This window comes from Pseudophryne corroboree, chromosome 4 (assembly GCF_028390025.1).
Source record: "Pseudophryne corroboree isolate aPseCor3 chromosome 4, aPseCor3.hap2, whole genome shotgun sequence".
Taxonomy (NCBI): Eukaryota; Metazoa; Chordata; class Amphibia; order Anura; family Myobatrachidae; genus Pseudophryne; species Pseudophryne corroboree.
The window spans coordinates 157,039,191-157,052,866 of record NC_086447.1 but is presented as its reverse complement, the minus strand read 5'-3'; the positions used below and the strand labels follow the sequence as shown (position 1 = coordinate 157,052,866).

The 13,676-nt window shown below is 44.7% G+C and overlaps 1 protein-coding gene across 2 annotated transcripts in view; it reads right to left on the bottom strand.

Annotated features, from left to right (window-relative positions):
• Positions 1-824: 824 nt before the first annotated feature.
• Positions 825-13,676, bottom strand: part of STAG1 (STAG1 cohesin complex component) — a 331,398-nt gene continuing 318,546 nt past the window's right edge. For both annotated transcript variants that reach the window (XM_063915509.1, XM_063915510.1), the window contains exons 25-34: positions 6,989-7,128; positions 6,310-6,411; positions 5,979-6,127; positions 5,405-5,533; positions 4,768-4,976; positions 4,490-4,661; positions 4,076-4,186; positions 3,845-3,959; positions 2,691-2,771; positions 825-2,135 (exon numbers count right to left, since the gene is read on the bottom strand). In XM_063915509.1, the coding sequence (XP_063771579.1) occupies positions 2,112-2,135; positions 2,691-2,771; positions 3,845-3,959; positions 4,076-4,186; positions 4,490-4,661; positions 4,768-4,976; positions 5,405-5,533; positions 5,979-6,127; positions 6,310-6,411; positions 6,989-7,128 (1,232 nt within the window). In that variant the 3' untranslated portion in view covers positions 825-2,111. The remainder of the gene's footprint in view (positions 2,136-2,690; positions 2,772-3,844; positions 3,960-4,075; positions 4,187-4,489; positions 4,662-4,767; positions 4,977-5,404; positions 5,534-5,978; positions 6,128-6,309; positions 6,412-6,988; positions 7,129-13,676) is intronic.

Below are 13,676 nucleotides of genomic sequence, written 5' to 3'. Positions count from 1 at the left end.
CCACTCGTCGGAGCCCTATTTCAAGCCTGACCTGACAATTAGGAACCGCTTTCCTGCCCAGTCAAGTCTACAGGATGACTTTAGTCCCAAAATAACAAACCAATCCCAATATTCATATTAGGCTAAATGCCTTAGAATAAATGTAATAACCTCAAAAACGTGACACTACATAATTATACTGTTTCAGAAGTCCATTAGAATACGTGAGTAGTGCTGGAGTTCTCCATTTATAAATGGAGAACTCTTTTAAAGGCTCTTCTTAAAGGAGATGTCCACCCCCAAAGTTCATATTTTCTACCCTCTTTCTCCATCTGCCCTGCTGTTAACTTTTTCTACAGCTCTCATCCCTGTCTTACAGCAACAATTGGTAAGTAACAATCAACCTTAGAAGTTATCCCAAAGCCATGGGCCAGGCATCCACTGGAATATGAACTCTGCTAATTAAAATGGCAACAGAACATGCCATAACTTGTATTTTTGCTCCCATGTGTGAGGTATACTGTATTGAATGGGGCTGGAAGTGATGCAACGCAACATGGAAAGTGGGCATGAAAAATCAGTAGCACACAACTGACAAACGGTGGGTATTCCACCTTAGAGGGAACTAGCGTCTGTGATGTGGAACTTTTTAGAATGCAAAATAAAAGCTCCCATTGTTAATGTAAAACTTTGGTCACCAAGCTAAATGTACAAAAGGGCACAAACAATTCTTACAAGTCATCACACAGGTAAGTACAGCTGTACTTAAACGAGAACACTGCAAAACATAAAAACTACATTTTTTTTGTTAACACAAACATGCAGATGTAAAACCAATGTAAAGATATTGTTAAAATCACTTTTATTTAAGACATGTGATTTTTGAGTTTTATTACAATACAGAACAGGGCAGTTAAATGGGGATTTATTGTGCTAGGGAAAAATACTTTCCTCATTCCCCTTTAAAAAGAGCCAAACTTGGGACAGTTAACACTGAAAATGATATAACTTTCAACATTGACCATAGGGGAACAAAGTAAAAACAAACCTCATCCAAGTACTTGTTATAGGCAACAGTAAAACAGTTTAAAATCGTACTTTTTGTTATTTTTTTTTTGTTTTCTTACAAAAATATTATTGTTGAATTGTATTTTACCGCACGGATATTAGACTCAGGTAAGTCCCACTATTATAAGTTTCCTTTATTCATTGTAAAATATGTACGGTTGTGTTGAACAATACAAGGAATATAAAAAAAGGTGACAAACAAAAAAAAAAAAAAAAAAAAAAAAAGGGGAAAAGAAACACAATGTCAAGAAAAAAAGATTTTTCATTAACTGCAAGTGATGAAACTGAGTGAATTTCTGCTGTCCTTGGTTTGCTGGTATCGGCTGGTAAAAATGTCCAGGACAGGTATTGTTAAAAACAAAAAAAAGTTAAATTGTCCTTTTTGATATAAAAAGAACAAAAAGAAACCAAATCGAAACATTCGGTAAGGGGCCAGGTGCTGTGGATTAAAAATACAAAACCTCTGGCAAAACAATTAAATAGATGTTATAGGTCTGACATCCATTAAGTAATAAAATCCTTTACACTGGCGATATTTTTGTGAGGCTCAATGTGTTTGGCCTGGTCTGCGTCCCCTCTTTCATTGCCATTTCCAGTGCATTTTGTGATATATGTTTGTACATTGCCGTATTCTATTACAGCAGTCCTCTTGGCTAGTTGGTGGCCAAGTAGTGAAAACCAAGACTTCAACATATGAAGGAAAAAAAAAATAAAAAAAAAAATTAAAGTGTTTCATTATACAGCAGGAAAATAGATAAAACCAGTTGTCCATAAAACGGGCTATGTAACCAAATGTTTTCCATTTACTTCTTTGCAGAAAATTTGACCAAATTCAAACAGCTGCGAGCAGTAAGCACGTATTGTAGCGCTGACCCAAACGTCGTTCTTTCTAGTGTTCTTTTAAGACACCAGGAGCCATTTGTAGGTTGTACAGAATCCATCAATACTGCAAGCATTTGGTTTGAACAAAATCTATGTGTTAAAAAAAGTCTTTGTTCTAATTTTCTTACAGAAGCTCACAGTATACAGGCCTTTAAACAAGAGTTCCACGTGTGTGCTGAACCTCAGAACATCGGCATCCCAAATCCCTAAAACACAAGTAGTAATGTCAGACATGTAATAGCAATGACAAGGTGCTACACAATTACGTAGGGGAGGACCCACAGTACAGTCAGTTGCAGCAACAATAAAAGTAAACTATTGAATTTATTTGGGAATAACATATCTGGGGAGAGAGTCTGTGGTAAGCACTCATCTGAATTCCATGTACCAACTGCAATGATTTCAAACTAACAGGGATATTCAATTACCCGCACTGAATGTTGGGTGTAAAGTATCCCCGGGAAGGGGGTGGGTGGGTTGGGGCGGCTTATCGGGGATTTGTTTCACCTGCAGTTTCTCCTGAAAACACACAGGATTTCGGGGCTATTTCTCGGGTGAAAAGGATGTTTTTTTTCTCGGGTAAATAAACATCAATGAAACATTTGGAATTATCACCTGAAGCTTCAACGGCGGTAATTGAATATCCCTTTAAGTATCCGTACAAAAAGTACACCTATGGGGCAACAAACATAGCCACAGCAGGGCATTAATAGGTCAGGACAAATTTTAGAAGGGCATTAAAACTCAAGGAATATACATACTGAATCATCTTCAATAATGGCTGCAGAGTCAAAGAAGTCTGGCCGAAGCTCTGCTCTCTCCCGTCTGTTTCGTGAGGGTGGCTAGAACACAGCATAGGGAGAAACAAGAATTACAATATGCGTTGTTATTGCTACTCACTAGACACATTAAACAAAAAATACATTAGGGTGACCAAACCGAAATCGACTAAGACTGATTACTGTTCCCTCTGCATTGGGATAGGTAGATCTTCCAGTCTGTGGATGGGAGTGGAGTAATAAGGCCTAAATGTGTATAGACCACTACTGGCTTGTAACATAGGAGGCTGCGAGACATTGCTGCATGTGTCCCCTGAAAATTAGGACAATGCACAAGAATGAGCTTACCCTAAAGGATCTTGTTTCGAGATATGACCCTAATTTTGGAAGGCATAAAACCTCCATGGGTACCCCGAACTGAGAATTCTATAAACAGATCCTGATGTTATCCATGCAATTAGTCCACTAAAGTAGGCAACTAAATTGGAAACAAATCTACTGCATGGACTGAATGGCAGTACCGGTCTGTGTGTGAAGAATTAGCTCAAGATTAAAGCAGTAATCCAATGTTTGCTCTACTCCTTACCCTCCCCCCATGGCAAGTTTCAGAGAGACAAAGAATTTGACGGCAGATAACCACATGGCCTCTCTAGTCTGCCCTAGTAAGCTAATCTGCAAAGTAATCTTTCTTAGCTGTCATTTTACAAATCTCCACTTCGATTCCTCTCAGGGAAACAAACAAACATAGCTGCCACAGGCCAACAGTTCTCATCATGCCATGTGAAGGAACAGTAGGGAGGAGATTACATTTAAAACAGCTCAGAGGGGCATTCCAAAGCCTCTCCGCTCACTAAATCATGTGCCATGTGACTGTGGTTGCCAAAATAGTCACAACACTGTGAAAAACGTTAAACGGTTGTTAATAGGCAATGGAACAAACACGTGAAGCCACAATGATTTGTTTTAAAAGGGATTAATCCTGAAAGACTAACCCTGTCACGATTATTCTGCTGCAGAACAAAATATGAGCCACATCACCTTGTGCCATTATTACTAGCCAAACCGAACAGTTTGTAGTTTACCACAAGAACCAAGTGCGTAAAATGTGGTACAGTCCAATATGACTTGTTACTCACCAGATCAATAACCATTGTGTCCTCAAATTCCTCATTCATGTCTTCCAACTGCCCCCGCGAGGACATCATTACATCCTCAAAAATGGGCTCTGCGTCATCCTCCATCAGGCCCCGTCTGGAAAGGAAGGAAAGGTTTTATGGAGGATAATGTCCTTGTATAAGAACTTCATATGAAGCATACATGAAAATGTCTAGACCCAGCGCACAACAGCCTACACCCTAGATACTTACACTGTATGCCTTACACCGCTCCGCACTTTCATGTAGCTCATTGATGTTCTGTCTTTTCTATTTAAGTCTTCTAACTTCTGTTGACCCAACCATGACATCTGCATCTGGGGACTATAATGGAGAATAATGACTGTTACTAAACATATTCCTTCTCCAATACAACACGTATCACTTGCTCCGTCATCAATACTCCCAGCGGACAGCCAGAAGCAATGACAGCGAGTCACTGCCTAGCAAAACACCACTGCAGCTTTGTAATGGATTCGCCCAACATCACTTATAAAGCAGAGCAAATAATGAAGAGAAATCTAAATAGAACAGTACTATACAATTGTTGGGGATTGGTGTGGTTACATGATCGCACAGTAAGTGTACAGCAAGCATCGCACAGAGCTGTAATGTGCAGGTTCATACTTATGTAAGAAGTCTGGTTCTGATCCGTGCTCCGATTCCTGCTCAGGCATCTGTTCTGGCATCTGTCTGGGGTTTTCCCTCAATACGGTGGATGTAAGCTGTGGTGTATTAAGTGCTCCTGGGGTTTGGATGGTGTCGTTCCTGGTCACCCAGGAGTTGTCGATGCTCTCTTCTGTAACACAATGAGTAATTGCTTTGAACATGAGAATGAAATCTCCATACACAGTAATTTGTCTGCATGGTTAGAGTCCAGTTGCACCATAACCTATTCTCCATACCTTCCATTCCTCTCTTTTTGTGCAGGGGAGGCCGGCCCTTCTTACTTCTAACAGAGGAGCCTTTGCTGTTACTGCCTCCACTATTCACAGACAACCGGTCCTCATCAGTGCCCGTTACTAGCGAGTTTCTGTAGGAGATAAGTGGCAGCCAAACGTCTTCCCTTCTCTCCATCATTTGTTCCGACAGGAATTTCTCCAGATATGAGTGTCTGAGTAAGAGAGGAGATATAAGAGACTATAACCCTCATCTCAATGAGAATAGTTAGCTTTGGGGTTGGCTGTGCAGCCCCCTCAGGAACACACTTTGTCAGTGCATTAGATATCCAGTTATGAGAAAGCTTTCTGCATAAGAACATAACATTAGCCGCACTGTTTTCTGGTCATAAGCCTTCTCCAAGAGGAAAGCCATTTCCAGGACAGACCAATATTCCCCATACATGAATAGATGTACTACTACTACTACTACTACACATGATCTGTATATTCTCCACCTCCAGATTCATGGATGTAAGAAGACCTGCAATATATTCATGGATGTAATAGGACCTGCACCAGAGTCCAATTACTGTGACGAAACTCACTGCTGCTACAACTTCACTAAAATGCCAGAATGAAGTAGCATTCATGTAATACTTACACCGTCCTCTTGTCCTGCCGCAAGAGCTTCGAGGAAAACTCGCTCAATACTTCCAGGAAGGCCAAATTCAGAGGGGGGTACTCCATGCCCTTGGGATTTTGGTATTTGAAAGCAAACTCTATGCCATCTCTAAATCCAACAACACAAACAAAAAAAAATAGTTAGTTTAACAGATTACACAATGACGATATTCCATATATTGTACTTTATAACCGCCGCACACCTGTGTGTTTGTGTCCTCAGTGACTGTTACGCTGAAGCACGCTATACACCGGTACAAACATATACAGTACAGAGGAGAAGTGATCCAACAGCAGAATGCACCCATATATGCTACTATAGTCTGTGGCTATACAAATATATAGAATGAACGCATTGAACATTTCTAGAATGGCTTTGGAAGTTAACCAGAATGTTAAACACAACTGTAATACACAATAACTGTATTACAGATCACTTTAACTAGCAATGTTAATAGGGGATTCTAAATAGCTATTAAAATTCTAATTAAACACACAGCAATTAGCTAAATTTAATAGTTTCAGTAATGAGAATTCCCATGTCACACACTTACTTGTGCAATGTGGCCACAGCTTCCCTGGTCTTTATCTGATCCAACCCAAAAGTGAGTGCAAACCTGCGTGCCAGCTCCTTAATACCACTGACGTGTGCAGACGTCCTGTCCAGGTTGGGACCTTGCTCCTGCACCAGTTCATTGAACAGCTAGAAATAAGAGTACTGGAGTTACAGCCTACTGCACACTACGTGGGTATTGCTGTACAGGTAGGAGGAGAATGAAATGAGTGATTAGTTCCCTTAACAGGCCCAATACACCGATTGAAAGGAAGCCTTAAGGTAATGGAAAAGCACTCCGCAGATCAACTCAAGCCATTATCACAACTTACCTGCTGTAAACTGAGGATGAGAGTCTTGGCACACTGGATCTTGTCTATCTGCCTTGTTTTACTTAGTGTTTCTTTAATGATGTCGCCATAGTCATTGTAATACTAAAACAAGAAAAGACATAAAAAGTAATGACATTACACTTTTCAGATTACAGAACTTAAATACTGCATATGGTGTAACTGATCACTCATCTATTATGGTATGTGCATATAGGCAGAAGAGACGGAAGCTCACAGGATGATGTATGAGCAGGAACACAAGTCGGAAGACTGTAGCACTTGATCTACAGTCCTCCTCCTGTGTTCCTCACCCGGTATAGACTGTGTGCGTACTAATGAGTTTCCACTAATGAGCGCCTGGCTCCGAAGTCTACACATCCTGGAGCTACAAGGATATCCCTTTTCACATACCTGGCATAAGGACAGAACCATGTTCATCACTGAAACTAGAACAGACTGCCAGCTACATCTAATGGAATCTGTGCTACTTTCCCAGATGAACACTACTCACAAGACGCTGGTAGCAAAGTTCTCAAATAAAAAAAAAAAAAAACAGGAAAAGTTTGCAGTATATAGGACTTAAGTACAAAACCTAACATTACACTGGATCGATAAGGCTCTCAGCACTATAACAATATAACTACTGTAGCAAACACAAAGTGTATGGCACTAGTGGTACCTTCATGTAGTGCTTGAAGATGTCTGCTGCCGCGTGCATGTCTACAATATCATAGATGATTAGTTTACAGAACGCTGCTAGTAAGTTTCGCCTCTTGTGCAAGGCCTCAATTTTGTTCGCTTCATCCTCTTCATCACCCTCTGGAGACCGAGATTGGGAAACAAAAAGTGAAAAATGCAGCAACGCCTCAGTTTCAATGTGGGGCTCAAGGTGGAGATCACAAAGACATAAGAGAAGCAGAAGCCTTTTCAGACAGACGTCTGCTCTATAGAAACAGGAACTGCATTCGGCCAATGCCTCTATGTAGATAATACAAACCGCCAATTACAAAATGAAAGAAACTACTAATTAGTGAAAAAGATGTTAGTGCTTAGAAACATGGAACAATACTTCTCGTTATGAAGGGCACTAAGCAAACCCCCCCCCCCCAAAAAAAAAAAAAAAAAAAAAAAAAAACAACAACATTCCTGCTACGGTCATTCCACCTAGCAGTGTGTGGTCCTACAACAGAGAGGGACTCTCTAAGATGCTCAGTAACATAAGTGCCCACCACAAAGCAAGGGAGTGATCTTCTAAAATAAAAGAGAAGCACGTGTGGCAATAAAAGCTAGTATGGCTCGCACAGTCACACAATGATGCAAAGCACAGTGTCATATATAGAGGCTGTAACCTGCTAATAAGCCGTCACAATAGTAAGTGTATAACATTTATTGCCTACTAAGGCCGCAGAATTATAAGCAAGAATCTCCTGACATGCTGTTAGCCACACACACAAATCAATAAAAATCCCAAACTATTGCAAAGCAAAAATGCATACTACTTTCTTCACACTGCTATTCATTATACCCAAAACAAATGGAATACAACCTTCAGTACCACACTCACATAAATCTTTCATTTAGGGACATTACATGGGGCACTTTCATTCTTTTCTTAAACACTTTAACAAAATCAATACATGCACCATTATCACCCTAATATTTCTTCTACATCTTTTGAAATGGGAAACACAATTAAGAAATGCCAAGTACATCACCATGGGTGTAGTATGGTATGCCGGTGGCCAGCATACCGGCGCCGGCATACCGACAGCTGGGTGAGCGCAAATGAGCCCCTTGCGGGCACGGTGGCGAGCTATGCTATCTATTCTCCCTCCAAGAGGGAGAAAATAAGAATTTACTCACCGGTAATTTTATTTCTCGTAGTCCGTAGTGGATGCTGGGGACTCCGTAAGGACCATGGGGAATAGACGGCTCCGCAGGAGACTGGGCACATCTAAAGAAAGAATTAGGACTATCTGGTGTGCACTGGCTCCTCCATCTATGACTCTCCTCCAGACCTCAGTTAGGATACTGTGCCCGGAAGAGCTGACACAATAAGGAAGGAGTTTGAATCCCGGGTAAGACTCATACCAGCCACACCAATCACACCGTATAACTCGTGATAGGAACCCCGGTTAACAGTATGATAACAAAAGGAGCCTCTGAACAGATGGCTCGCAATAATAACCCGATTTGTGTAACAATAACTATTTACAAGTATTGCAGACAATCCGCACTTGGGATGGGCGCCCAGCATCCACTACGGACTACGAGAAATAGAATTACCGGTGAGTAAATTCTTATTTTCTCTGACGTCCTAGTGGATGCTGGGAACTCCGTAAGGACCATGGGGATTATACCGAAGCTCCCAAACGGGCGGAAGAGTGCGGACAACTCTGCAACACCGAATGAGAGAACTCCAGGTCCTCCTCAGCCAGGGTATCAAATTTGTAGAATTTTGCAAACGTGTTTGCCCCTGACCAAGTAGCAGCTCGGCAAAGTTGTAAAGCCGAGACCCCTCGGGCAGCCGCCCAAGATGAGCCCACCTTCCTTGTGGAATGGGCTTTTACAGATTTAGGCTGCGGTAGTCCTACCGCAGAATGCGCCAGCTGAATAGTGCTACAAATCCAGCGCGCAATAGTCTGCTTAGAAGCAGGAGCACCCAGTTTGTTGGGTGCATACAGGATAAACAGCGAGTCAGTTTTCCCGACTCCAGCCGTCCGGGAAACATAAATTTTCAGGGCCCTGACTACGTCCAGTAACTTGGAATCCTCCAAGTTCCCAGTAGCCGCAGGCACCACAATAGGCTGGTTCAAGTGAAACGCTGATACCACCTTCGGGAGAAACTGAGGACGAGTCCTCAATTCTGCCCTATCCATATGGAAAATCAGATAAGGGCTTTTATAGGACAAAGCTGCCAATTCTGACACACGCCTGGCCGAAGCCAGGGCCAACAGCATGACCACTTTCCACGTGAGATATTTCAAATCCACAGTCTTAAGTGGTTCAAACCAATGTGATTTCAGGAACTCCAAAACCACATTGAGATCCCAAGGTGCCACTGGGGGCTCAAAAGGAGGCTGAATATGCAGAACTCCCTTGACAAAAGCCTGAACTTCAGGCAGGGAAGCCAGTTCTTTCTGGAAGAAAATCGACAGGGCCGAAAACTGGACCTTAATGGACCCCAATTTGGGGCCCAACGTCACCCCTGTTTGCAGGAAATGCAGGAATCGACCCAGTTGAAATTCCTCTGTTGGGGCCTTACTGGCCTCACACCAAGCAACATTTTCGCCAAATGCGGTGATAATGGTTTGCGGTGACATCCTTCCTGGCTTTGATCAGGGTAGGAATGACTTCCTCCGGAATACCCTTTTCCTTCAGGATCCGGTGTTCAACCGCCATGCCGTCAAACGCAGACGCAGTAAGTCTTGGAACAGACAGGGCCCCTGCTGCAGCAGGTCCTGTCTGAGCGGCAGAGGCCAAGGGTCCTCTGAAAGCATCTCTTGAAGTTCCGGGTACCAAGCTCTTCTTGGCCAATCCGGAACCACGAGTATAGTTTTCACTCCTCGCCTTCGTATTATTCTCAGTACCTTGGGAATGAGAGGCAGAGGAGGAAACACATAAACCGACTGGTACACCCACGGTGTTACTAGAGCGTCCACAGCGATCGCCTGAGGGTCCCTTGACCTGGCGCAATATCTTTTTAGCTTTTTGTTGAGGCGGGACGCCATCATGTTCACCTGTGGTCTTTCCCACCGGTTTACCAGCATTTGGAAGACTTCTGGATGAAGTCCCCATTCTCCCGGGTGAAGGTCGTGCCTGCTGAGGAAGTCTGCTTCCCAGTTGTCCACTCCCGGAATGAACACTGCTGTCAGTGCTAACACATGATTTTCCGCCCATCGGAGAATCCTTGTGGCTTCTGCCATTGCCCTCCTGCATCTTGTGCCGTCCTGTCTGTTTACGTGGGCGACCGCCGTGATGTTGTCTGATTGGATCAGTACCGACTGGTTCTGAAGCAGGGGCCTTGCTTGGCTTAGGGCATTGTAGATGGCCCTTAGCTCCAGAATATTTATGTGAAGCGAAATCTCCTGATCTGACCACAGTCCTTGGAAATTTCTTCCCTGTGTGACTGCCCCCCAGCCCCGAAGGCTGGCATCCGTGGTCACCAGGACTCAGTCCTGTATTCCGAATCTGCGGCCCTCTAGTAGATGAGCCCTCTGCAGCCACCACAGCAGCGACACCCTGGTCCTTGCCGACAGAGTTATCCGCTGTTGCATCTGGAGATGGGACCCGGACCATTTGTCCAACAGGTCCCACTGGAAAGTCCTTGCGTGGAACCTTCCGAATGGAATTGCTTCGTACGAAGCTACCATTTTTCCCAGGACTCGTGTGCATTGATGTACCGACACCTGTCACGGTTTTAGGAGGTCTCTGACTAGAGATGACAACTCCTCGGCTTTTTCCACTGGAAGAAACACTTTTTTCTGGTCTGTGTCCAGAATCATTCCCAGGAACAGAAGACGTGTCGTCGGGACCAGCTGTGACTTTGGAATATTGAGAATCCAGCCGTGCTCTTGTAGCACTTCCCGAGAAAGTGCTACCCCCACTACCAACTGTTCTTTGGACCTTGCCTTTATCAGGAGATCGTCCAAGTACGGGATAATTAAAACTCCCTTCTTGCGGAGGAGTATCATCATTTCGGCCATTACCTTGGTAAAGACCCTCGGTGCCGTGGATAACCCAAACGGCAGCGTCTGGAACTGATAGTGACAGTCCTGTACCACAAATCTGAGGTACTCCTGGTGAGGGGGGTAAATGGGGACATGTAGGTACGCATCCTTGATGTCCAGGGAGACCATGTAATCCCCCTCGTTCAGGCTCGCAATAACCGCCCTGAGCGATTCCATCTTGAACTTGAACCTTTTGATATAAGTGTTCAAGTCTTTTAAATTTAAGATGGGTCTCACTGAACCGTCCGGTTTCGGTACCACAAACATTGTGGAATAGTAACCCTTTCCTTGCTGAAGGAGGGGTACCTTGACAATCACTTGCTGTGAATACAGTTTTTGGATAGCCACCAACACTGCCTCCATGGCAGAGGGAGTTGCTGGTAAGGCAGATTTTAGAAAACGGCGGGGGGGGGGGGAGGAACGGGACGTCTCGAATTCCAGCCTGTACCCCTGAGATACTACTTGAAGGGTCCAGGGATCCACCTGTGAGAGAGCCCACTGTGTGCTGAAATTTCTGAGACGGGCCCCCACCGTACCCGGGTCCGCCTGTGAAGCCCCAGCGTCATGGTGTGGACTTACCGGACGTGGGGGAGGACTTTTGCTCTTGGGAACTGGCTGTATGCTGCAGCTTTTTCCCTCTACCTTTGCCTCTCGGCAGATTAGGACGCGCCTCGAGCCCTCTTGTGTTTTTGGGGCCGAAAGGACTGTACTTGATAATACGGTGCTTTCTTTTGCTGTGGGGTAGCTTGTGGCAAAAATGTCGATTTCCCAGCCGTAGCTGTGGAAACGAGGTCTGAAAGACCATTCCCAAACAGTTCCACCCCCTTATAAGGCAAAACTTCCATGTGCCTTTTTGAGTCGGCATCACCTGACCACTGCCGAGTCCATAACCCCCTTCTGGCGGCAATGGACATTGCACTTATTTTTGATGCCAGCCGGCAAATATCCCTCTGTGCATCACGCATGTATAAGACAGCGTCTTTTATATGCTCTACTGTCAGCAAAATATTGTCCCTATCCAGGGTATCAATATTATCCAACAGGGAATCTGACCACGCAGCAGCAGCACTGCACATCCATGCTGATGCAATCGCTGGTCGCAATATAATGCCCGTGTGTGTATATATAGCTTTTAGGGTAGCTTCCTGCTTTCTATCGGCAGGATCCTTTAGGGCGGCCGTATCCGGAGACGGTAGTGCCACCTGTTTTGATAAGCGTGTAAGCGCTTTATCTACCCTAGGGGATGTTTCCCAACGTGACCTATCTTCTGGCGGGAAAGGGTACGCTGCCAATAACCGTTTAGAAATTATCAATTTCTTATCGGGGGAAGTCCAGGCTTCCGCACACACCTCATTTAATTCCTCAGATGCAGGAAAAACTACTGGGAGTATTTTCTCACCGAACATAATACCCTTTTTTGTGGTACCTGGGGTACTTTCAGAAATGTGTAATACATTTTTCATTGCCTCAATCATGTAACGGGTGGACCTATTGGAGGGTACATTAGTCTCATCGTCGTCGACACTGGAGTCGGTATCCGTGTCGACATCTGTGTCTGCCATCTGAGGTAGCGGGCGTTTTAAAGCCCCTGATGACATTTGAGACGCTGGAACAGTCACAAGCTGAGTAGCCGGCTGTCCTATGTCGTCAAACCTTTTATGTAAGGAGCTGACACTGTCACGTAATTCCTTCCATAAGTCCATCCACACAGGTGTCGACCCTTCAGGGGGTGACAACACACTTACAGGGAATGCTCTGACAGAGGACAGGACCCCAACAAAGCCCTTTGGGGAGACAGAGGGAGAGTATGCCAGCACACACCAGAGCGCTATATACCACAGGGGTATCACCTATAAAGTGTGTTTTCCCCTTATAGCTGCATATATATTATACTGCGCCTAAATTTGTGCCCCCCCTCTCTTTTTTACCCTTTCTGTAGTGCAGGACTGCAGGGGAGAGCCAGGGAGCGATCCTTCCAGCGGAGCTGTGAGGGAAAATGGCGCCAGTGTGCTGAGGGAGATGGCTCCGCCCCTTTTTCGGCGGGCTTTCTCCCACAATTTTAAGATTTCTGGCAGGGGTTAATATACACCTATATAGCTTCTGGGGCTATATATGGTGTCAGTTTGCCAGCCAAGGTGTTATTTATTGCTGCTCAGGGCGCCCCCCCCCCCCAGCGCCCTGCACCCATCAGAGACCGCAGTGTGTGGTGTGCATGAGGAGCAATGGCGCACAGCTGCAGTGCTGTGCGCTACCTTGGAGAAGACAGAAGTCTTCAGCCGCCGATTTTCCGGACCTTCTTGCTTCTGGCTCTGTAAGGGGGACGGCGGCGCGGCTCCGGACGACGAGGTCGGGTCCTGTGTGCGATCCCTCTGGAGCTAATGGTGTCCAGTAGCCTAAGAAGCCCAAGCTACCACCACTTAGGTAGGTTCGCTTCTTCTCCCCTTAGTCCCTCGGTGCAGTGAGCCTGTTGCCAGCAGGTCTCACTGTAAAATAAAAAACCTAAATTATACTTTCTTTCTAGGAGCTCAGGAGAGCCCCTAGTGTGCATCCAGCTCAGCCGGGCACAGAAATCTAACGGAGGCTTGGAGGAGGGTCATAGGGGGAGGAGCCAGTGCACACCAGATAGTCCTAATTCTT